The 25,907-nt window shown below is 45.1% G+C and overlaps 2 protein-coding genes across 2 annotated transcripts; both read right to left on the reverse strand.

Moving 5' to 3' along the window:
* Positions 1-3,070: 3,070 nt before the first annotated feature.
* On the reverse strand, positions 3,071-16,771 carry podxl2 (podocalyxin-like 2). The gene is made up of 13 exons (XM_041033014.1): positions 16,741-16,771; positions 10,995-11,338; positions 9,625-9,976; positions 9,404-9,513; positions 8,007-8,223; positions 7,367-7,565; positions 6,991-7,240; positions 6,789-6,863; positions 6,073-6,229; positions 4,949-5,010; positions 4,557-4,736; positions 3,421-3,582; positions 3,071-3,263 (listed from the first exon to the last, which is right to left on the reverse strand). Exons 1-13 carry the CDS (start codon positions 16,769-16,771, stop codon positions 3,204-3,206), a joined length of 2,199 nt encoding a protein of 732 aa, XP_040888948.1. The 3' UTR covers positions 3,071-3,203.
* A 1,146-nt stretch (positions 16,772-17,917) lies between these two features.
* On the reverse strand, positions 17,918-25,726 carry mcm2 (minichromosome maintenance complex component 2). Its single transcript, XM_041033013.1, has 20 exons — positions 25,650-25,726; positions 24,740-24,933; positions 24,470-24,642; positions 24,018-24,145; positions 23,795-23,933; positions 23,597-23,694; positions 23,312-23,433; positions 22,984-23,191; positions 22,655-22,789; positions 22,315-22,506; positions 22,005-22,098; positions 21,773-21,851; positions 21,485-21,656; positions 21,259-21,385; positions 20,698-20,810; positions 20,241-20,405; positions 19,922-19,996; positions 19,574-19,756; positions 19,196-19,351; positions 17,918-19,007 (listed from the first exon to the last, which is right to left on the reverse strand). The coding sequence occupies exons 1-20, from the start codon at positions 25,653-25,655 to the stop codon at positions 18,897-18,899; spliced, it is 2,670 nt and encodes an 889-aa protein (XP_040888947.1). The 5' UTR covers positions 25,656-25,726; the 3' UTR covers positions 17,918-18,896.
* Between the last annotated feature and the right edge of the window lie 181 nt (positions 25,727-25,907).

A 25,907-nucleotide genomic window follows, 5' to 3' on the forward strand; every position in this document is an offset into this window, starting at 1 on the left:
TGTTTTCATGCAACTGAGCAAGCTGTCAATCATCAGAACACTTACAGAACACTAATCATTTAAATCAGTTTTTAGACAAAAATGACAAACTGATTCTGATTTCAGCTTGGCAGATGGTCTTTGCTTGTTTTTTTTTATGTGCACTGTTATATGTTTTAAACTGGGGGTAAGAAGTTTATCTATCTATCTATCATTTTCTTAAACAAGATTAGCTATATTGAAACTGGTCGTGATGAACGAACTAAACTAAACCATTTACTCATAATCATTTACAAGAGTCAGGGTTGTGGGGGAAAGACATGACAAGAAATCACATTTTCTCCAAACTTTATTTCTCACATTTAACTTATTACACTGAAAAACAAAACAGTGGGACATGTAAACAAAATGAATATAAATAGACGTACAAAAAAAAATAGAATACCCAGGATGAATGAATGAAAACTCAACAAAATATTGGTTGAAAACCTTGTTACACGTCTAACCAGGAAACTAACCTTGTTTTCTTTGTACAAAGGGTCATTTTTTTCTTTTTTTTGCTACAACTGAATGCCCACTGACCTGCACTAGCACCGCTAACAAATGCAAATATACAAGAGTCTGCCATCAGACTCTGAAAAGAAGAATATCTGTGAAAACTACTTTAAGTGATCAGTCTGTTCAGCGTTCAGTTGATTTCTAGCCACAAAAAGCGACAGAATTTGTCTCGAACTCTCTCCTTGAAGCTTTCAGCTAATAAAAGAAACAGAAGCGGTATGTTTTTGTTATATTGACGCTCGCTGCAGTGCTGAAAGCTACATGCTCATATATTCTGTCTTCCAGTGGAGGACAAGGGGACCGTGTCCTGCCTGTATCTTGTGCTCGTGTCATTTTAAGGTGTTCAGCATGGACGGTTCTCAGTCCCCGCTCTGAACGCTCCATAAACCCTGCTTAGCTGACAAAGTGCATATCAATCAGCGTAGTTTATAATGAAGCCATATACAGTATTGTTACATTGAGAAGAGTCAGAGTAAAAGAGCGGAAACACAGGCAACATCTTGATGAAATGCAGATGGGCAATACTTTGTGTGACAGGAACGGAGACTGACGACTGCAGCAATAAAACTGAAAAAAAAAAAAAAATAATAATAATAATGCTGAACATAGTTGCTTGCAATTGTCTATCTCTGTTCCTGGCAACTGAGCAGCAACTAGAGTCAGCCAGGATGTCTTACTGAGAATCAGATGACTTCTGTCCATCTGATGTGTGATGTTTCTCCATCTGCGGTGACAGTTTGGTCACTAGTCGGTGTTTCGTCGGTTCATAAATGGCGCCCTGTATAAGACTTGATTACTGTCAGCTCATGTTGGACTTAGATGTTGGATCGTCAGTCAGTCAGACAACGGCTGCAGTGACTCGGACGTGACAGGACAGACTCGAACATGATCGTAGTGACTGGGACATGACTGGTATCACCGGGGCATGGCTGCTGCTGCTGAGCCTCGGACGTGACCGTGGTGATTCGGTCATGTCCTCAGTGACTCGGTCATGTCCTCGGTGACTCTGACTTTAACATTTAACACTAAAACACTGAAGACTTGGGGCTCGGCTTGGACTCGGGGTAACTTCAGTAACTTGACCTCAACACTGTGACTGGCTCTGTTTTCATGCTTTCGGCCTCTAAATGTTGCCCATGTGTCATAGCCTCAAGATTTAGCCAGGAGCAAACAGCAGCCATTCCAACACTACTGAAAAAAAAACCAAAGCATATAAGGCTAACAGCACATAAGTATATCGATCACATGACTTGTTGTAGTGTGTACGGTAAACATCCTCAGCAGTTACAACCATTCCTATAAGCAAAATAAAGATATTTCAATCACTTTATGTAATACATTTAACATGATGCAGCATTTCAACGATGATAGTCACTGTTTCCAAGAGGAATCAATAAAGTGCCAAAACCTTACTTTCAAAGTTGCTACAGGCTGTTTCCTGCTCTGTGATCAGGAGGAGTCGCTGCTGTCACTGAAGTCAGACACTGGAGTAAAAAGTCAGATAGTTTGGATACTTTACTGAAGTAAAACTAACAATACCACCTCGTAGAAGTACTCCATTACAAGTAAAAGCCTTACATTCATAATATTATTTAAGTTTTTGTAGTAGTGGTAGAAAAATGTACTTTAAGCTTCAGAAGTAGTTGCTGTGCAAAAGAAAAGTCCAACTGAGAATAATTTGTTATTATATATCACATTATTGAATTATATTATTAAATATGAGTAGCTGCTGTAGGAGGTGGAAATGATTTTCACTGCTTCATATGCTCTTTTATCTATAATAATACATCAGTTTTTTGTGAAGTCATCATAGGTTTGGATTTGAAATATGAATTTACACAATTTGTGACCAGTAACTATAGATGTCAGATGGCATGTCTTTGTATAGCACTCAGGAACATGAAAGATTGTACTTAAATACAGCACAGCCCTTGAGAAAATGTACTTAGTTACTTTCCACCACTGTCGTTTAGTGTTTTAAAATTCGAAACAAAGCTTCAGTGTAAATCGAAGTAAACAACATCTTCTTGGGTATTTTATCTGATTTCAGTCGGGGAAAATGCTGCAAATTATTTTAGGCTCAAGTCAGGTCCATTTTGTCCACGGATTTGGTTTCATGTGCCACAAAATACCAACCAGACTCCACTCCTTTACATTCAAGCATTTAAGGTGGAAAAAGGTGCTTTATGCTATGATTTGTCGCTAGTTTTACGTTTAAATTGTCTCACACAGCCACATTGATAAGAGCTAAAAGCGTAAGGCACACTAAACAGAGGTGTTCTATGTAATGGTGACGTCGTCTAACATCAGGTAGGGATCCGAAGTCCAACTCTGATAACCGTTTTAAAGGCTGACCTCTTAGAGATTGTCAAGTTTATTGTCTGTCCATGATGTGACATATACCTCAGTGTCTAAGCTCCATGATGATATCAGTGACTGTGCTCCTCAATCCTAGCCTCACTCTGACTGGACAACACATCTACCCCTCACTTCATATCCTCACATCAGCTACTTTTTCCTCTTCTCTCCTTCCTTTCTCCTCCTCTCCTCCCTCCTTTGTCATCTTCTCTCCATCGCAGACATTCTGTTTTCTTCTTCCCTTTAAGCTCCACTTATCATCTGTCCAAGATGCCCATTCTTCATAACCTCCTCTTCCTCCTCATCCATCAGAGATGTGTGTCCTGCTCCTCTTCCTCTTCTTCAGTCGCTGCCTGATTGACAAACACCTGAAAAAAAAAAGACGAGAGGCTTCATGCTGTTGCCAAGCAGGATAAAGCTAGTTTTCCCATAAGACAGCAGACTGATAACACTTTATGCACTCATCCATCTGTTCATCTTTTTTTTTTATCCCTGATCCATCCACTTCACTGGTCCTCCCATCACCTGCCAGCGACTGCTGTCCACCCCGCCTGCTTCTCTTCCCCCTGCGAGCCCATTGGCGCTCGGCTTCTTCTCCTGCATCTCAGGCTGGCTGTCATTGGTCACATCCAGCATGGGGTTGTCGTGGCAACCGTTCTCCACAAAGTGAAGCTCCTCAGCATGAAACTGCAAGGTCAAAGGGCTCTGAAGAGTTAAAACCTGATACACATCCAACTAGACCAAACCAAACAATGAACATGGCATCAGACAGTACGCAGTACTTACTGTCCAACGTAATTTAGTAATGCCCAAGTTTACACTTTTTTATTTTTAACGTTAACTAAGCATTGCTTACTGTCCGACGATGTTCATTGTTTGGTAGCTTCACACCACGCGCGCATGCGTGAATTCGATGACACATGAGCACGTACGAATCAATCCTTACAAAATAAAATGAGAATAAGAGAATCGATTTTATCGACACAGCTCTACATCCAACAGTTCCAGAGCATGACCCTTCATCTGGAGCGGTGAGTCCACCTGATGTGTTCCCTCTCTCTTAGCTCGGTTTTTGGTCTCTACCAGCTCCTGAGGGAAATATCTGGCTCTTCAGCTGCTAAATGCTCCTCTATGTTCACCAGCTGCTCACTGAGTGTGTCTGTCTGCTGTTTGCTGCTGAGCAGGTGGAGGACAGACGCTTTTTACAGCTGTTTCTCTGAAAACATCTGCTGCTGTGGCCGAGAACGACACTACAAGAGCAGAGAGAATGAAGCTGAACAGTAAAGCTGTGTCTGGATGTTTGATTTTAGCCACTTTAAGATGCCTATTATAAAGCTCTCACATAAGTATAGCTTCATATTCTCAAAAAAATCAGTCTATGTCTATGTGCTGTCTGACCTTATGAGTTAGGAATTCTTTAATTGCTTGATTGATTAGAAAATTCACCACAAGAGAAGAGGAGAACGTTCCTCAACAGCAAAACAAGTTTTAAACCCAGCACTGATGTAGCCCAGGCACAAACATTGCACACGCACTGAGACTCTTCATGAGCTCTGAATGATCTGAATTAAGACGCCTACGTCTGAATAACAACAGCTGGCAACGATGTTACGTGTTCTGCGTTCAGAGAAAGGGCTTTTATCGCGTATGTGTTTACTGACCGTAGTCTTGGTTGCAGGAAGTCGCCTTTGCCAGCAGATGTATATGAATCCAGATGTGATGATGACCATGCAGACGGAGCCGATGATCACGAGGACCACGAACAGCTTCCCGTAGTCACTGCGTGTTTGACTGGGACGAGACTGACAACTACTGGCTGCACTGTAGTTCTGGATGCCCACCTGTGCAGGCAAACACACACACACACACACACACACACACACACACACACACACACACACACACACACACACACACACACACACACACACACACACACACACACACACACACACACACACACACACACACACACACACACACACACACACACACAGTACTTTAACTGGATATGAGACAAAGCCTGGTTAGTTAATTTACAACTAATAATAACCTTATTTAGACTTTTCCTGATCTCTCCCAGCATGCCCAGCACATCCTTGGTAGGTATCACACCTGGAAAACACAACACATGGGACAATTTTAACACAGTTCAACAGGCGAAGTTTACTTGTCACATACACATGCAATTTACAGAATATACTGAAACAAAGTGTGGTATATTCATTAAAGCCGTACTAAAACAAATAATGAGAAATTAGAATCTGATGCTGAAACCTGACATTAGCTGCAGATGTTTCAGACTGCTGAAGGCTTTCTGACATCACGGTCTGTGATAGCTGCTGAAAATAACTGCAAGTCAAGTCAAACCATCTATTTTTATCTATTTATCCAAAGAAAGAAGGAAACTGCTTCCACGTTTATGACAATAATCGAATGTTTCAGGGAGCAGTGTTTAGTCAAGGTTACAGTGAGCGTTAAGTTTAGGAGGAATTGAGTCATTTCCACTGAGGAAATGATCCCTGTCACTTTTTAAAATCCCCTTTACTTTTATCATCTCAGATTTATTTTTTACAGAAATTTCTCTGAATACAGTTACTATTACTGTCCAGTCACCACAATCGAGACGAGATTTTAAAAAAAAAATGTTGATGTCGCCTCAAAGCATTAACGAGCAGCAGTGAGTGGTGCACAGAGTGCTCTGTGTTTCATCTCTCAGGCTACTTACAGTCTGCCCCAGGCTGACAAAAACAAGGCAGTACAGTACAGAGCTTTTTGTGGTCAATATGTAAATACAACATTATTTCTCAGAAAGTACCAGGTATGTAAACAGGAAACAGTTCGAGGCAGGAAATCTTTTAGATCACTTCAAGTCTTTTTTTAAACTCTCAGATTCACATGTGATCAACCAGAGTTCATCATCATTTAATCTTCATCTTCAAAAACATCTAATAAACAGAGCTCAACCTGATACAGTTAAAATCAAATTAAAATCCCTCATATTTACCTTGGTTTTCTCTCTGTTCATTAATGTGCGTTATTATTTGTTTATGTCTGTTTGGTTTGAACTAAAATGATTTTAAAAAGATAACAACACAGAATAACATGAATAATGTTATAATAGCTGAAGTATTTGCTTCTTCCAGTAAACTCTACACGTGTACAGGGCGTGTGTACCATGTTCAGACTCCACGTTCATCAGCAGCTGGTGCTGCTGGTGCGTAGGCTTGCTGAGGAAGAGTCTCCACGATCCCTCAGGGCTATTCATTCTTCGAGCAAACACTCGCTCTATGATCTTCAGCAACCGTAGGCCCTGGTCCACGCGAAACTCCTCCTGTCACACACAAACACACGCACACATTTTTCTACATGTTACCACTTGATTTCCCTGCAGCCTTAACAAAGTTTCTGCGGAGGAAACGAGAGAGGAGGGGACGACCTGACTCCGTCCATACTGCTGAGACAACCATAAGCTAACCGCAGTGCCGGTGAGCGTTTGTGTTGCTGCCATAGCAACAGACCCCACAGCAAAGGTCGTTCTTCCATCAATACCACACACATAAAGCACACACGAAAACACAGAGCAGCTGTTTCTGTGCAGCTCAAACAAAGTCCTTCACTTCCTTTAGCTCTGGCTCTGACAGAGAGATAGAAAACATCTGGCTGATCCTTTAGCACAAGGACATTCAGTCTGATTTCAAAACTCGGAGGACGGATGATGAAAAATGGATGGAAAAGAATTAGAGTGTTTACCACTTTGGTGTTTGAGGGAAGTTTTACACCTGACCTGTTTGATTCGAGCCAAATGTGGTTCGTTTGGGCTGCTGTGAAAGCTGTCAGTCAAACTGTGGTGCAACTGAAAAAATACTGAATTTAAAGTTCCGTGTACTTACACAGTTCAGGTTTTGCGTCATGTTGAGGATGACATACCCGCGTTCAGCCAGATCACTCCACTCCACACACTCTACCTGAAAGATTCAGAGTTAGAGAACAACAGAGATGTGAACTGTAATAAACATAAGATGGTATTTAAATGTTTATTTTCAGTTCCTCCTGCCTCCAGTAGGATAACTTCCTCTGATACGTAAATGTTACCTGCTTTCTCTCCTTCATCTCATCAAACTCAGTGACTGATAAGAAGACTTCTGTGACCCCACCGCCCCTGACCTCTGACCCTCGGGCCTGCAGGGGCGTGGTCTTTTCCAGCCAATCCCAGGATGGGTCGGTGAAGCTGATGGTCGGGGAGGGATCCGTGGTGAGGGGGACGATGTGTCTGATTCTTGTTCCCTCTCTCTCCATGTTTTTCCATTTCTCCTCCTCCACCTCTGCACCTCTGTCTTTCAGTCTAACTCCTGGAGGAAATGAACAAGAATCCGTTTATGATGAATTTATCCCCCCAGCCCCTCATATCGGTCACTATTTTTTCAGTGTTATAATAATTTAGTGTTGAAGAGCCTTCTCACCCTCTAACTCATCCTGTCCCTGTTCCAGCTCCTCGTCCTCCTCCACGCTGGGCTGCAGGGGCTCTCTGCTGGGAGCCATGCCAACCTCTGGTACAGTGGGATTCTGTCTAAATACACCTGTGTGTGTCAGACCTGTTTCTTCTTCTTCCTCCTCCTCCTCCTCCTCCTCCTCCTCCTCCCTTTCCGTCTCTTCATCCTCCGTCTCATCTGCAGCGGCAAACCGGAGGTCGAACGTAACACTTCAGTATTCTTTTAAGGTAAGTTTAACTAATGCAGTCAACACAACAACAGCAAACAAAAACACTCTCACAGAAGCTCGGTGCCACAACCTGTTATTTTATAATATTTTAGCTTATTGTGGAGTCGACCTTACCATCACCTGAGATCCCTGAACGCCTTCGCTTTAGGCAGCAGCTCATAACTGGCTGCTGGTTCTTATTTATCATACACACACACACAGGAGTGGTATCAATCCTCGGATCTATCTCTCTGAGAAAAAGTGAACAGCTCCCAAAATCAGGAACCATTCCTTTAATGTGCCAACACCATGGGCTAATGGCAGCACTCACCTGTACCTGTAAACCCATATATGTAATTCTAACCATAAGGACATGTAAATAAAACACATGACAGAAATACCTCGTATACCTTCTGTATAACTTCCCAGCAGCCCAAAGTCTGTGCCAGTGTCAGTCTCAAGGGTGGCAGTTCCTGCGGCGTCTCCAGCAGCAGCAGCAGCAGCAGTGGAAGCAGCAGTAGGTGTAGTACTGGTCGTGGTGATGGAGGAGTGAAGGACTCCATAGCCACTGGACTGAACGTCTTCCTCTGTCTCTGCCTCCCACAGCTCTCTTTCTAAAGGACCCACCTGTGTGACAGAAGAAAAAACTCAAGTTACAGGGAAACATCCTGATGGTCAAAGGTGTAATTTCCACTGTGGATGGAGGCAGTGATGTTCCCACACAGGATATCTCTGCATGTTTTATATAAAATCTGCTTTGTTTGTTTGTGTTTCTGTGGTAAGAGACGTAAATATGACATTTCTGTGTCTCAGTTCTGTATCAGTAGTAACAGTCACAATATTTGTGGTACTCATACGTAGAGATACTGATATCACTGGCACAAATTGTAGTAACCGTGGTAATACACTGCTGGTCATGTTTTTAGGAGCAGCAGAAGCAGCCGTGGTCATGGTGGTTATAAAGTGTGTATAAAGAGTGTGGGGGTAGAGGTGGTTGTGATAATCACTGCAGTGAAGACGATGAATGAATGAACTTATTCACACTGACACTCCTTTGTTTGCTTCCATTCATTTGTAGATTTAAGAGAAATAAGTGACGTTTATCAACATGTTCTGTGTTGAGTCAGTCGATACGGGCCAGAGAAACACAGCTGATCACGTAAAGCAGTTAAAGACTAATTCAATTATTCAGTGCAAGGTTAGAAAGCTACGGCTGGATTACATCTGATTAACTGAGATCCAATTAAAGTCCAACCGTTGTTGGTGGTTCCTCTTCTTTATGCTGCCTTCAAACTTGAGTGTCTTTGCTGTTTTTCGTAAACCATGAATCCATACCTGTGTAGATTCACAGTACCTGCTCATTAAACGCTACTGAAAAGTAATAAAGTGGAACATTTTCTCATGAATAAGCTTTTGTTCTGGGCACGCTTTATGAATTTGCTGGTTTTGGATTTTTTTTTGGACTTCAGATGCTGTTGGATGATTCGATTGTACGCACTGTGTTTGAAGCGAGAACGACAGAAAACCAGAACAGAACAGAAAATCACTGCAGAATTTCATAAGAGGCACAAACAGGATCTTTGTTTGTTTTTTATGCTAATGAGTAAAGTCCTTGGTGAAGTCTCATACTTGTGTGAAGTTTAACTTCTTCTATCTTTCCCATAGTTTTTATAGAAGTTCTTTTACTTTTTCCACAGATGATACTGTTTAACAACACAACTACTGCAAAAATATCCGACCCTACCAAATAGAACATTTACAGTAATACATCAGTGTCCATATCACAGCATCTTTGCTCTGTCCTCACCTCCAGAGCCGGGGGTGCACGATGCTCCTGTGGCCCAGAATCATGCACCTCAGCTGGGGAGGGGGTGTTGGGCTGCTTGGAGTTAGAGTGGTGGAAAGATGGACTGTAGCCTGTGAGACACAAAGACACATGTCAGAAACACATGTTTGTGTGTGTGTGTGTGTGTGTGTGTGTGTGTGTGTGTGAGTACACTGCACATAAATAAACCTATCACTACCAACCAATCAGAGCATCCAGATCAGGTGATGTGTAGTTGGCCTCTAAAGCATCTTGATCGTCCAAGCCTCCCTCCCTCTCTTCCTCCTCCCCTCTGGTATCTCCCCCTCTCCTCTCTCTGTCCTCCACGGTGTCTCTCTCCCACTCGTCCTCTCCTCCTCGTCTCTCTCGGTCCTCTCCTCCCTCTTCTCCTCTGTCTCTGTCTCTGTCCTCCATGTCCGTTCCATAGAAGCCAGAGGCCTCCTGGGAGGCATCACCAGCCCCTGGCCCACTGAAGAGCTCCGTCTCTGGGTCAGCAGCGTCCGGCCGTCCCCTGTAACTTTCTGCATCCTGGGGAGTCACCAGATGAACCATACGCTGAAAGCAGAGAGACATTTGGACAAACTGATTCAGAACTAAATATTTTTAAAAAAAGAAAGAATAGAAAGGTGCAAGTCTGAGTCTTTTACATCTTTTATAAACCTTAGATCCTTTAAACTCTCCTGCACTCGGTTCAAAGATGCTCATGGATAAAGTGCATGAGTGTTTTTAGCATTAACCTAATTAACAACAGTCACTAAGTGGCATTCAACAAAACACAGTCACTTTGTTCTGAAGCAGATCAAACCAATGACTCATCAGTTTTTCATCTTGTTTTGTGTGCGATCTCTGCTCCAATGGGCCGGATCACTGAGGGAGTGTGACCACAGCGTTTGTACAGGCCTCTGTAAGTCAGGAGGATGGGAGCGATGCCTGTGTCTGAGAGTTTTTCATTTTGGAATGAATTTTACATCACATTTCTTAATGCATGTCCAGTTTGGAGGACATGGACATTATATTTTCAATCAGACCCTGTTTCGCTTTTTCTGGTTTAATACATCTTTGATTTCAGTCAGATTATACAAATATCACAATGCAATTTCTCTGTAGTTTGTGTTTCACACTGTCCTGCTGAAAGGCCTCAACTCTCCTGTCTCACAAATTCAATTCAGCTCACTCAGAGTTTATATTAATCCATAATTCATTTCTGCAAAAAATGACTCATACGCACAAATGTGTGCTTCGTGCTGCGCCGTGAGACTTAACATGTGATCGATGTGTTATCCACTCGCAGTGAAAAGTGGCCTGTTCCATTTTGTGACCTGCTCCATTTATGGTTGAATGAAAATGCTTCTTTTATTGTTGCCTTAGGAAAAAATATGAGCGCCGCGTTTCCATTAGACTGTGTCCTACACTATGTGTGTCTCAGATACACATCATTGATTATATTTGCTGTAACAAGGTCATTTCTATTGGGATTTACATTTTGAGCTACTAGGAGCCAAATATTCTTGTTGGAGGGCCAGATTTGGCCCCACGGGCCACTGTTTGCCTACAGCTACTGTAGCATCCTCACCTCCATCTCGTCTTCCACATCCAGGTTTTCGTCCACAGTGGCCGCGGTCCTGGCTGCATCCTGACTGACAGAGGACGGTGGGCTGAACTGAGAGGAGTTGGCTGAGTCCATCTGGGCCTGGGAGCGGGATATTTCATGAATCTCTGGCCAGCCCATGTCGTGAACCAAATGAGGCTGGGCTCGCACTAACTCATGGACTGAGTGGCGTTTGGTTCTGACTAATTCCTGGATGAAACTAGGCACGGCTGGGCTTTCATCCTGGAGCAGACGGGCCACTGGAGGACTGAGGGGTATGACACGCTGGGACGAAGCCAGTCTGAAGGCGTCAGAACTGGCCAGAAGAGCTGCGGGACACAGAGGATAAACACTTTAAAGATTACTTTGCTGTGTACAGCATAAAAAAAATCTGTCGTAGTGGTGCAGTTCTTTAGTTTGATATAAAATTCTATTGATCCTCCAGAGGAAATCAGATCCTCACATCAGCAGAGCTTTTAAGATTCAGCTGAAGACAGAGTTTAAGCAGACAGGGTACACAGGAGAGGCTGAAACAGGGGACATCAATTCACGGATAAATACATATGAAATAATGAAAAACAGCCGTAACCATGACAACAAATCAATATATTTGGGTGCAGGATTTGTATTATTAATTCCTTCTGCTGTTTGGAGTAACAGTGTATGTCAACCCGTCCATTTAACATTTATAAGGCTACAAACATTTAATAACTGGTAAACTCAGTCTGGGAACCGTCAGTGTTGGAAGATGTGAAGTTACCCTGGAGAGGCTCATAAAAACAAGTCAAATGAAAAGCAAAAGACAGAGAGAGGTCAAACAGACCAGAGTGAACTGACAGATCAGATCACTTTAACTGATTCCTCATGTACTGTGGTAACAGCAGCAGCAGCAGCAGGAGTAGCAGCAGCAACAGCAGGAGCAGGAGCAGCAGCAGCAGCAGCAGCAGCAGCAGGAGCAGCAGCAGCAACAGCAAGAGCAGCAGGAGCAGCAGCAGCAGGAGCAGCAGCAGCAGCAGCAGCAGCAGCAGCAGCAGCAGCAGCAGCAGCAGGAGCAGCAGCAGCAGCAGTCGGGCACAGAGCAGAGATAAAAGCCCTCTGTCGTCCACATTGTGCATTAAAGTGATTTAATTTGCCGACATCATCGCGCTCTTATCTCACGGCCGTCCTTGGAAAGTCACTGCAAGATCCTTCACTTTTATTTAAATTCCTCTTATCATCCATTCATCCTCTCATTCATTCATGCACTTACTCATTCATGAGTTCACTGACTCATCTGTGGATTTATACACTGGTGCTCACGAGGGTATGGCCTGTACTTTCATTTACAAGAATAAGGCCCCATTTATAAATCAGCTGTAATGGAAAATATATTTACAGATCAGTTACAGGTGATCAGATAATAATAGATGATCAGAAATTCACTCAGGGTTTCACAGTCTCTGCTCAGGCATCAGGTCTGCACTTATAAATGTTAGCATGACATTAAACAGAGTCCTGGGTTTCTCTGTTGCTAATGAGCCATTAGCAAACGTTAGTCAATCACCTGCACTTAGAAATGTTAAGAAATCATTAATCCCACTGACAGTTGTGTCATGTTTAAATAAGGATGACTGTTTCTTAAAAAAAACGATCTAATATTACTGTTTATTCACTATTTGTTTTTTGGGCCTTTAACAAACACCATTTCCCAGAAGCCACAGGTGTTTGCAGGTAGCTAAACCACATGGCTCTGCACAGCAGGTGAGTCTGTGAGCGAGTCGAAGCCTCATGGTTAGTCCAGACATGTCTGAACGGACCAGACGCCGTAGAAGTTGGTAGACTTCATCCCATGGTGCTCTCTGTCTGGGACCACAGATGGCTGTCTGACCTCAGAGGCTGACTGAGCAGATTACCATATCATGTCATGCCAACATGTCTCGAACATGTCTGCATCATGTTAAGCTCTCGGGCCAGTCACCACAAACCCCCCACCGGTCTGTGGGGACGCAGATCCACCAGCTCCTTCCTGCAGACGGAGTGAGCAGAGTCTGACTGCTAACTTTTATTAATAAATGAATCTCACTGAGCTGCTAACAGAGCTGCAGACTCAGTCCTGTTAATGGTTTAAACAGAGAAGATCTATGACAGAGAAATGAGCTCTTTGATTGCAGCCCAACATGGACGCTCGCTGAAAAAATAAGTTGTAGTTCACCTTTGAAAAGTGCTGAGCTGAAAAACCAGTGGCCTGTAAAACGTCCTGCTCTCTGTGGATGACTGGTCCACTGAGCAGCTCCACAGAGAGAGAGGAGACGGGCGAGAGGACAGAGGTTAAGGACGGAGGGACGACCAGGAGGAGGATAGACGGAGACAGGATTCACAACCAGGTGGAGAAGTGCTGTTCTTTGTTTTAGTTCCTGTCTCCTCAGATCAGATGTGCTGATCCATCACAGAAGCTCGTTCAGCAACAGACTCATTGTTCCACGCTGCACAACAGAGCGACACAGAAAATCATTCCTGCCTGTTGCAATCAAACTATATAACTCTGGACTGTAAGAATCACGGACTCATGTATACTGTGTATACGTTATCTTTTAAACTATCAACCACAAACCTCATGCACATATTGAGATGCCCTATCTTTCTATTTGTATATTAGTTGTATATATTGTTCTGTTTGACATTTGACATTGGAGTTACTGCAGTATTTTTACTTGATTTTCATTGTACTATACTGTTATTTTGTTTTTCATTTATTTTATTTTTGTTTTCATTTACTTATTTATTCTAGAAATTTTGTCTATCACCACACACTGTGCAATTTTCCTCTTCTTTTAAACTGGGAGTTAAAGTAACAGAAAGAATTTCCCTACGGGGATTAATAAAGTTATTCTGATTCTGATTCTGATTCTGATTCTTCCCAAACCCCATCTCCGCACTACATCAACAGCTCTGCTGTTCTGTCTGGAAGTGTAAGCTGAGAGCTGAGAGCAGAGCCAGAGCTCGTGCATGTGTTAATCATGAGAAAATCACAGATCAATGATGCATAAATATATCGCCGATCTCTCACTGACCCCTGACTGTTTGGATGAAACGCAGGGAGAAGACTCTGAGGACTGTCAGTGTCCAGAAGCTGCTGTGTGTGTGCTGAGGCAGCTTCCAGGCTTGTTACTGTAGCACTGCCCCAGAGGAATGTGTGTGAAGAGTGAGCAGTAAAACTGCTGCAGCGGTGGTTAACAAACAGTGACTGAAACCTCGAACCCCAGCAGTATTATACTGAGCTCCTCTCACTGACCTCTGCTTCACAGGGGGATTGATTTGTTCAGAATAAAAAATTAAAAAAAAAAAAAAAAGCTGTTGGTGAACAAAGAGCACTGCATTTCTCTTTTTTCCCTGAAAAACATGTCTGACCTCGATGTAAGCAGCTTTGATGAGATACCAACAATCCTGAAATAAAAGTTAAAAACTGGACTGTTGATGCTCAGCAGATTGTCTACTCTGGAGATATTACATCCAACTCAAACATCAGTCACGCAACTGCAGATACGATCCACAAAAGACCCACTCTGTTGTTGTGTTTCAAACACTGCGGCTGTTTTTCTTTTTCTGTCACTGTTCAAACTGATTTAATCTGCAGGGTGATTTACCTGCAGTGAAAACTTTAGTTCCACAGTTCCTGGAACTTGTTGGTGTAAACATGGCTGACAGTCTCAAACGTTCACGGTGAAAAGCAGACGGCATGTTTCAACCCGTATTTTCTTCACTACACGATGACCTTGAAATTTTTGTCCACAAAGCGAACTTTGCAGCGTAATTACTTCAGAAACTCTTCCAGCGTCCGTCCAGGCGGAGGGACTGAACAGCTGAGTTAACCTTATCAGCTTAGCACAGATAATCTCCACCCTGAGCTCCACGAGGCGGCCGGGTGCTACGGGGTGGGGGTGAGCAGGTGCTGGAGGGGAGACACCCTCCAACGTTCATCAAACCAGTGAACCTGAGATCACAGGTGCAGAAAGAAAAATCCCACCTTCACAAAAAAACAGAAGGGAGGGAAAACTGGTCGTCAGTAGCTGGAGAGGATTCTGTAAACTGCACACAGCTCTGTCACGTCAGCCTGGCTGCTCTGTGATGCCTTCACTAAAACATTATTAAGTCAACCTTCTCCAGGGAGGACGCTCACTTACTTCTGTGTGGAAAACAGTTTGAATTTCAGCCTTAAAGCCAAAGTTTCATTTGTCTAAACGGGTTCAGCTGCAGTTTCTCAGGTAAAGTGGACGTTTGTCCACACGAGCGCTGTGGCTACAGGGATGGAAGTGATCCGTCGGCCCCTCGGCCCAACGCTCCGGCCCAAAGTGTCGACTCTCTACAAATACTGGACGAATTCCAAACATTCATGGGCCCTGAAAGGTACAGGCAAAAATCTCCATCGCCAAACACTTAAGTTCATAATGAGAAATTTTAACCTAATGTCAGTTTTTCCCAGCAGCCTCAACACTACGATCCACTGTATTCCAAACAACTACTGGATATAATTAAGTTTAATTAAGTTCAGTTTCAGTTCACATGGACAATAAAAGCTGATGGTACAGCTTCATTCCCCTCTGAGCTCTCTGGCCTTCATTTTGGGTACAGGATATTAAGAGGTGGGGTGGGCGGGGCTAAAGCCCCTCTCGCTGTGCTTTAACACCCCTCAGATCAGCTTATAGTCGACTGGGACCCTCCCCCAAATCCCCTTCACCCCGTCTCATCCTCACCCTGTTGTCTCCCCTCTTTCCAAAGCCGGAGAAGCAGGAAGGTTTCTCCTAAATATTTTCATCATTCGAATAAAAAAATATTAAGCTTTTTTCTGCTTTCATCACCAATAATGTTGAGTTTACGCCTAAAAACCAAACTGTGGTATGAAAACTGTAGTTTTCACAGACGCAGAGCTGATCCTCCACATTTCAACAGAAAGAGCTGGAACCTGAGAGAGAGACCCACAAAAACAACCTGAGACACAACTACAGCAGGATGTGTGGGTAAATGTCACTCTGCTGCTGCTGCTGCATGAAATCAGTGTCCTCCTCTGATTCTTTCCTCCGTTTTAAATCATTGTACACTGAATATCTTTGCATTCGTTATTATAAACATCATTATCTCCCTGTACAAACCAGTGTAACGAAAACATCAGGCTGCTTTCATCACATAATCAACACATGAAAAAATGAACAGTGTCAGTTCACATCCATGACGCTGCAAAACTGCTGATCCGCCACTGATCATGGCAATCACACCTCATTCATGTGTTAATGACGGGGATGATGAACATCATGACTGTTCATGCCATGTCTGGTGCCTGGCAGCGGGTCCCTGTGTGTGTGTGTGTGTGTGTCAGACACTGCAGTGTGTGTCTGCTGATTTAAGTGCACTGCGCGCCTCCCACACAGTGTCAGCCTGAACGCTTCATTAAAACAAACTGCGTCCGTGCTGCTGCTGCTGCCGGTTACACCCTGATTCAGGACATTACTGTTAATAAATACCATCATTAACACAACAATATTAATAATATTAAAAAACCACAGACACTCTTCCAGGAGTTAAACGTGTCCGTGGTTCTCAGCAGTGAGTTTACACTGATCCCGTCCTCCTGGGATGTTTTCAGTCTCCTCACATTAAAAGCTGCTTCAGCTGTAAATAAATGATGTGTCCTATAAAAATAACGTCTCTGTGCAGCTGCTCGTGTTCATGGTTGGATGTAAGAAACAGACAGACTCACCCATCAGTGTGATGTGGAGCAGGCCCGGCATGTCTGCTGCAGTGCTCAGCGTCCCCGCTCCCCTGCTCCTCCGCTCTGTGCGCACGGATCTCACGGATTTCGGCGGCAGACGCTCTCTGGATGTGGACGGAGGTCGTCAGGAGAAGAACGCCGTGCTCATGGCCGCCGCCGCCGCCGCTGCTGCCTGCCGTCCGCGCGTCACTGACCTGCAGTGTGCGGTGTCTGTGCGGGCGGAGAGACAGACCCAGCTGCGGTCACGCCGGGATCCGATCTCCTGATGATGCTGCTGCCGCTGCACCACCGACGCTGGAAATAACCGCCCGGCAGCTGCATGTTGTTCCCCGCTCAGGCCGCTAGGTGTCGCAGCCGCTGACAGACGGTACCAGCAGCTGCGTTCAGGTGCTCCTCGTAAATTGCTGCTCCCAACTATGAGTACAAAATAAGTAAATACATAAAATAAAATAAAATAAAAACAAAAACAACAACACAAAAGCACAACTTGCACAACATGAAAGAGACTGAGGCAAAGAAACCAGGCACAAGACACGAGCGTATAACGTAGGATTCAAAATACGATTAACAGGAGTTAAATATACATACTAACTGTAAATAATTGATATAAAAGATTAGGATGCATTAAAGTAAAACCAGCTTTTTAACGCTGTAGCTGCTCAGTGTAGGGATCATTTGGTTTTATATAAATCTGGGCAGTTTTAGATCTAAAAACGAATCATACTTTAGTTTTTCATTCAGAGTGGAAATCTGGAATACAAAGACGTCAGAAATGTGCTTAACTCAGTGTACCTCACATTCCACCACTGATTAAACCAAGTTGTTCAAAAAACAGCAGCTGTTGTTACAAATACTATGAAATTAAAAAAAAAAAAAAATAACGCATTCCTTGTTTCCAGGTTGTGAACTCCTGCATTAACGTTTTCTATTTCCAGTCAAGACATTTAGCTGCTAAATCTACTGCACAGTCAGTGAGTTTCCACCACAGTCTGTCGAGAGTCAGCAGAAATGAAAAGAGCTGCGACACCGCACAGAGTCCAATTAAATCAGAGTTCATTAACGAGCCGGCTGAGATCTGGACAAAAGTCCCTGTGGAGAAAAAGCAGACAGAAGACAGATGTTTAACAAACACAAGTTTAATATCAGAACAGAGCTACAATCCGAAATCAAGTGAACACCAACAGCAGAAACATCAAACATGGGTTTGTTTTAACCTTTTAAGTACTTTTTTTTTTTTTTTAAACAATCCAACAAGTTTAAATCTGCACTTTTGTCAGTTCACATGTGAACGCACTAACAACGGGACCAAGAATAAAAGGCTTGAAACACAAAAATCTCGAGTGACCGACCGTTAAACTTCCTCCGTCTCCACAGCAGCTACTGACAGATGAACGTAAGTGAAGCAATAAATCTTGTTTCCTCAACAACACGAACAAAAACATGTACATTTATTTACAGTCCGCCCCACCTGAGGGCACATACACACAGAAAACACCTGAGGAACATCAGCTGACTGTTTCTCAAAGATCTGAAGTTAGAGTCTGTTATTTTTAACAGAAACCATCTGTTCAGCTTTTTATCAAACAATGGCTCCGATTTCAGAACCTGACTCTTCATTTCATCCGTGGTGACGCAGCATAACATCAGGTATAAACACGAAGCGATAATTTAACTTTCTGACTCTGTATTTATTTCGAGTCATGACAAACATCCAGATTAACCACAGGAAATAAAGCATCAGCGAGAGCTTCACTGTTTTTGTGAAGGATCTTTTCGCACAGCCACGTCTTCGTCTGCCGCTACTTCAAGATTTAATTCTTTCAAATTAGATCAGCGCAGCATCTTAAGCGCCAACGAAATTGATGTTCGCGGGGCACCAACGCCGTCTGGACAATCTTCTGTCGGGAGAAAACTGCCTCCTTCCTCCAGCGGAACAAAAAATGTCCTTCCAGGCATTTTCCCCTCTTCAGACATTTCCAATCAGTTCACAGCCAAAGGAAACTACAGCTCACCCTGGAGTCCAACATGATGAAAACCCAATGACCCATTTTGGGCCAGAAATAGAGTTCATGAAGCGCTATTTTAAGGAGGAGGAGGAGGAGGAGGAGGAGGAGGAGGAGCGGGAGGTGAGCTTGAGGAGGCTCTTAAAACTGCTGCAGGATCAGTTTCTTCTTGCTGTCATGGTTGAACTTGTTGGAGCGGAAGAGGTCGCTGTCGTAGAAGGCCGACAGGTTGTGGATGTTGATCTGTCTCGCCTGGAGGAGGGTGGAGGAAGAGGAGGGAGGAGGAAGAGGAGGGAGGGGAGGACAAAGGAAGGTGATTAGTTCAAATAAAAAAGACAAACAAAAATCGAGTTAAATTCTCAGTTTAAGCAGCTCCGCAGCTCCACGTGACAGAGAGACACTGGTTTCAGAAACAGCATCGGCCTCTGAGTTCTCGTCACCTTATCCTGCAGGTCCTTCTCCGATATCTCGATGGTGTCGTTCTGGACGCCGTATCGGTTCCTCTGGTAGGCGACCTGCTCGGCCACCAGCTGCTTGAGGATGAAGAGCAGCAGCTCGTTGTTGTCTCGGCGGAAGGCGAGGTAACGAGCGAACGTCTGGACGGAAACACAGGGGCAGCTCTGACTTACTGAACATCACATCAGGAGGAACCTGAACTTATCGAAAGGCTTTTAGCAGAGTGACTACATGTTTAGACCGGCATGAAACATGTTGTTACATGCTAAATCTACAAATGCATGCTACGCTACGTAACATGGAGGATTCTGGGTATTCGTTTCGCTGCAAACAACATTACAAATCCAGAGGAGGCCACGAACCTTCCTCATGCTCCTCATGACGCTGAACTTCTGCGTGTCGATGAAGCTCTCCAGCATCACCCTGATGGCCATGTTGACATCGTCCTCCAGCACGTAGTCCCTGAGGTGCATCTTAGCGTGGGCCTCGGCCATGCGGATCATGGACTCGATGTGACGGACTGTGATGGGGATGCTTCCTGTGGCCTGTCAGCGACACCAAACCACCAATGATTCGTTATTAAGTCGAAACTGCAGGAAACTAGTTTAAAGGTCATTACTCCAGATGATCAATGAACATATGATGACCAGAAATCAATGACGTTTTCTGGACAGTTTTCACTGAGCGGTGGAAACGTGCAGACGACTCACCATCGACTCTTTGCGCAGGTCACTGTAGATGCGAGCCACCTTGTCCTGGTCCATCTGGTTCAGTTTGGGATGAACCTGCAGACACAAGGGAAAAAGAAATAAAAAGACTTTACATTTCAGTGCTGTGAGTGAACTGATGCCTCCAAACTGAAAACCAACATAAAACCTTTAAAATTTTAAAAAGTCTCCTCGTGAAACAGATCCAGTCTGGACTAAAGTCACTTTTCATTTTAAAAGTCTGAATTTTAAATTTTGGTCAAATGACAAACATGAAAACTCTTAAACACGACTGTGGGTGACGTTAAGAGCGCGTTCGTACCCGCTCTTTGGCGTAGATGATGTACTTCCTCAGGAGCTCCTGGGGAATCGGCGGCACGTCGGACGAGTTGGGCAGGACCACCTCCTCTAAGGCCACGCCCCCTTCCTTGTGGCTGGGGTGATGCTTGATGTGGGAGCCGACGACGAAGCGCGCCAACATCTCATCCTGCTCGGAGAAAAGAGCCAATCACAAGCAGAGGGAGAGAGAGCGGTGAGTGTGTGGTACCACCCTCCGTCCAGACCTGATTTAACTGTGTGGCAGGAGAACAGCTGAGACGCCATCAAGTCCATTTCCCATAAAATAACTCTGGAAGAGTAGCAAACTTTATTCCACGTGGATTATGGGAAAAAAAAAACTTGTGAATTGTGATATGTTTTTATGATTCATGCACTTAACTGAAAACGTAAGTTGCTGAATGTTTTCCTTGTTTTGTTTTTTTCTGTATTTGTGTGTGTACCTGCACGGGGTCGATGGTGTCACGCACGACACACAACACGTCAAAACGCGACACGATGGGCTCCGTCAGGTCCACGTTCTCAGCGAAGGTCAGGGAGGGATCGTACCTGCCGCCTGCAACAAACCACCACCGGCCGTTACTCAGGACACGAGGATCACAGATCGCAGGTGTGATGTTTGACTCTCGTCTCATCACCAGAATTATCCAGTTTATTTCCCTAAATCTCAGGAACATGAACAGAATTTGTTCAGTTTTAAAGACACGTGCTCACAGTCAGTCAGACCACTGTAACAGCCTCTGTGAGGAACCAGGAATCAATTCACAGACTCCACATTGTACAAAACGCAGCAGCGAGAGCAGGAAAAAGAAGAGAGGCTGTATCACTCTTCATTTAAAGTCCTGTCACTGGCTGCCAGATGGTTTTAGAATCGATTTTTAGTTTAAAGCTGCGCGGCCTGGGCCCAGATTACATCCCTGAATTACTCTCCCCTTATCAACCTGCTGCCGTCGCAGAGCTCAGACAGGAACCGGCTTACAGACTCTTCGCACTGTGTTACGCACCGATGGGGTTAGAGGCAGCGATGACGGTACATCTGGCCTGCAGCGACGTGACGATGCCGGCTTTGGAGATGGAGATGCTCTGCTGCTCCATGGCCTCGTGGATGCTCGTCCTGTCGGCGTCGTTCATCTGGAGGACACAGAGTCTGGTTAGACGGGTTTTCAGGACAGTGACGGAGTGAGTGTATCAACAACGTATTACGGCTCAGTCCCGTCACGTCTCGTTCACCTTATCGAACTCATCGATCAGACAGACGCCACGGTCGGCCAGCACCAACGCTCCGGCCTCCAGCGTCCACTCACGGCTGACCGGGTGTCTCTGGACGTAAGCGGTCAAACCGACGGCAGAGGCGCCCTGACCTGTGGTGAACACCGCACGACTCGCCACCTTCTCCACGTATCTGCAGAGAAAAACCATTGACTGATTAAAACAACAACAAACTGACTGTGTAAGTCCACCAACAACTGTCTTTACTGCATCTTTAGCTCTTTTTTTTCTTTTTTGTTAAATACGTACTTGAGGAACTGGGACTTGGCCGTTCCAGGGTCTCCACACAGAAGAACATTGATGTCTCCACGCACCTTGTGTTTACCACCTGGAAGAAAGGGGGTGTTACCAGAATGAGTGTGAGGGAACACACACACAGACACACACAGACACACACAGACACACACACACACACAGACATGACTGTATTTGAGTTAGTACACGAGTTAGAATCCGCCCGGACAGACTCGAGCGTTCGTACCTGGATTTTTGGGCTCTCCTCCGAACAGCGACAGAGCCAGGGCTCTCTTGATGTCCTCATGGCCGTAGATGGACGGAGCTATGCTGGCAAAGACCTGGAGACACGACAGAAAACGAGTCAGGCATCATCTGCCCAGCGGCGATTACAAATAACACGAGCCAGCCGTCTGTACGGGCCGTGTAGGACGTCTCACTGTGATAAACTCCCATCAGTCACTTCAACGTCCTGTTTTCATTTCAATACTCATCCAGCTGCTGCACTCATGCTGGGCTTGAGGGACAGTTACCACAGAACATTTAACACCCCTCACCCTCTCTCCGATGCGTTCGTCCTTCGACAGGGCTACGATGGCCTTTACGTCTTCGTCCGTCAGCTCGGCCACGGCGACGCCCTCGTCTCTGCGGGTGATGTGGTTGGCCAGGATCACTGTGGCGAACACCGGGAAGCCGTTAGCCATGTTCAGAGAGCCGTCGTAGTTGTTGTGGTAGATTCCTGTCAGCTCCTGAGAGACGGGGGAAAAAAATCGTTATGTCGAAGTTTTAGCTTTTTTTCCTTCGCTGTGGTGAAATAGTTTTATTTCTAACTGGTTCATCAGACTTTAATTCAGTGAGATCAAAGCTGCATCATTTCTGTTTTTAAAACAGACTCACAATCTCGTCTCCAGGCTTGCAGCTGTCCACCAGGTCGGCCAGCAGGATGGCATCTTTGGAGCGTGGGAGGCGGCCGGCGGCCACTTTACCGGGGCTTTCCTGGATGGTGATTCTCTGGTAGTTCTGATACACCGTCTGCAGGAGCAAGACAACTGGTCAAGTCCCTGAGACGGACAACTAGCTGACATGTGACAGAGGAAATAAATCGCCACACGTGAAGGTTCGTGTGCGACTCAGGCTTTGCTTTCCTCACGTCTGAACATCCACAGGAAGGACAACTCCTCAAACCTTCACACCAAACCGACTCCTCCACCACCAGCTCCTCTCACCTCCTCCATGTTGATCTCGAAGGGCCCCTGGGACTGACACTCAGGACAGGAGCCCGGCTTCACCTCCTGGTTCTGGGACTGGAAGAAGGGCCCCAGCACGAAGTTACACTTGTTACAGTTGTATTTGACCATGCCGAGCTGAGGGAGGACGCCGGTGCAGCTGCTCACCACGCCGCTGGTCCGGATCAGCTGGTTCAGGTGGAGCTGCCTGGAGAGGAGGAGAAGAAGAAGAAGAGTGGGAGCGTGTAAAGAACCGGGATGAAACACCGACAACACGGCGGTGAACTGATCCATTTATCAGGACAAAACTACAAAAGCCAAATATTACCTGAGGGAGCGGATCTCCTCGACCAGCGGCAGGTTGCAGATGCGGACGTGGATTTCGTGGGCGATGCGGTCGTATTTCGGGTACATGGCCAGCACCACTTCTTTAGCTGCTTCATCAAAAACCTGACGGGAGGAAGAGACACGTGCAGGTTTGATTTGGATTGAGAGCCGAACTTTCAGGTGGTCTCAGTCCACGTTCAAAGCACCTTCGATTATTTGTAGCCTAAGATGGGAAGCTCTCAAAGTTCAGTTCATTAAAATATAAAACAACAAAAACTAAACTCACCTTCAACATCTCAGTCGGAGCCTCTGGCAGAAAATAGGCCAAAACATGCTCTCTGGCTGCGAGGTCTTCGTAGTTCACCACCAGACTCTCCTTATTCTCTGCAATAACAGTTCAGATGCAGGTTCATTCATTTAAAACCAAAAATCAGTTTCCGTGACAAACACATTTATCAGAGCACGTGTTGAAAAGCTGAGCTACCTTTGCACATGTCGCTGATCTTCTCTTTGAAGACGTTGTGGCCGTTTTCGTCCACGTGGGTCCGCAGGAAGTTCTTGAAGCGGTTGTAGATTTCCAGTCTGGGAGCCGCCATGGACACCCACTCCCTCACGGTGTGGCCCTGCAGAGCGGGACAGAGCGGTTAAGACTCTCTACCACAGCTGGAAAGAACGAGCCTGAGCTGAAAAGCTGCATCACTACAAACCTTCATGTCCTCCAGGTTCTCAATGCTCTCTATCATTTCCTCTTCTTCGCCCTCAACGCCCTCTGCTGCCCGCTCAGCCAGACGCCTTCGTCGAGCCGCCGGGCGCTCATCGTCCTCATCTTCACTGTCTGGATAACAGCAAAAATAAATAAGTTAAGCAATCAGTTGTTTTACCATCCCACATCCTTTCTGCCTTCACCCCCCTACACACACCTCTCTCTGTCAGGTGTAAGTGGTAGGAGTTTTCCTTTGGCCCATATCCCTTTTACAAACTGTCAAATCAGAACCATTAGGTGCCGAATTAGCCGTTAGCTGCTCCTGTTTCTAATGAACCCATGGATGTACAGACAACTATCACTGATTATACTGATACTGAAGAAAACTTTAAAATGTGATGATTCTCAGGCAAGTTCTGCAGAAGAAAGTCCATGATCCATCCGTTCCGCCCTCACCGTAGAGCAGTCCTCTCCTGAGCCGCCCACTGACTCCCTGCTCCCTGTCCCTCCTCCTCATGGCCTCCTCGGCGGCAGCCCGGGCTCCAGGCGACAGCTCCGACAGATCCTCGTCATCCAGGTCCAAACCCTCTGCCTCGTACTGATCCAGCGCCGGGATGGCACGGTAATCCCTGAACAGAGAGAGGAGCTGATGTCGTCTCGCCCCACACAAAAAAAGTTCATCTGCTGTTTGAAATTCAGAACAAACAAATCGACCCCCGTCCTCACCTCTCCATCCCGTCCCCGATCAGTTCCTCCCCATCTCCCTCCTCCTCCTCCTCTCCGGGCAGGGGTCCGTCCCCCAGCAGCCCCTCCGACTCATCCTCGAAGGGCGGCAGGTCCCGTCCAGGGCTGGACGTCAGGTCTCCTCTCCGGGAGGCTCGGCTGGGGCTGGTGGCCATGTGGTATGACTCGGAGGAATCCTGTCAAGGAAACAAAAACAAAAACTGATCACTCATTTTTTTATTTTTATCTCAAAACAAGAACATGATGTTTTCTACTTGACGTCCAGCACAAATACACAGCAGAGCCTCAGAGGCAGATGAGTCTGTTTATAATAATAATAAATAGATTTAAAAAGTCGCAGATTAAAAAAGACAAAAGAGCTTAAAACATAAGATGGAAAATTATAATCAGCCACGGACTAATAACAGTAACAGTTCGCACATACTGAAGCTCTTTATGGCTTCAAACACATTTTGCTGGTGGTTTAAACATGTTACATGTGTTTTATCTGCTTCAGGTGTAAATCTGACTCTTTCTGTTATTTAACTTGATGAAGAGAAAAAGAAAAAGGCTCAGCGGCCACATGGCAAACCTGGTCTCCACAAACAAAACACACGAAACCGGATCATGTTCGGTTCAAAACATATTAACGACGGAATATTTATCAAGTTCAGCGCAGATTCAGACTTTTAAAGCTTTTAAAAGCGTTTTTCTGACAGAAAACCACCGAATCTAAACCCGTCGTTCGTTGTTTTGTCGCCAGAAAAACTTCAAGAGTCAAACTTTATTCACAAATCAACTCAAACTACAACACAAACATGTATTAGCTTGGTTTAACGTCTCTTTCCTCCGGTAAACACATTAAAGACCGAGTCTGAGCTCTTTCTGTCTGCTTTTCATCGCTTTAACTCACCGCCATCGCTGCGTGTCTCTATGTCTCTGTCTCTGCTGAAGAAACTTCTGCTGCTTCCTGCCGGGAGTCGCTTTTCGCGCGAAATGACCACGTGACGCTCAAAGCCCGCGAAAAGTGATGAATATTCAAATAGGACGCGGACGTTCTGTCTTCTGATTGGTCGATGCGTTTATAAGAGGCGGGAACTAAAAGAACGGCGCGTTCGGTTTTAACGCGCAGCCTCAGTGAGGCTTCCGGGCTCACGTGTTGGTACCGCTC

This window comes from Toxotes jaculatrix, chromosome 3, assembly GCF_017976425.1.
Source record: "Toxotes jaculatrix isolate fToxJac2 chromosome 3, fToxJac2.pri, whole genome shotgun sequence".
Classification (NCBI taxonomy): Eukaryota; Metazoa; Chordata; class Actinopteri; family Toxotidae; genus Toxotes; species Toxotes jaculatrix.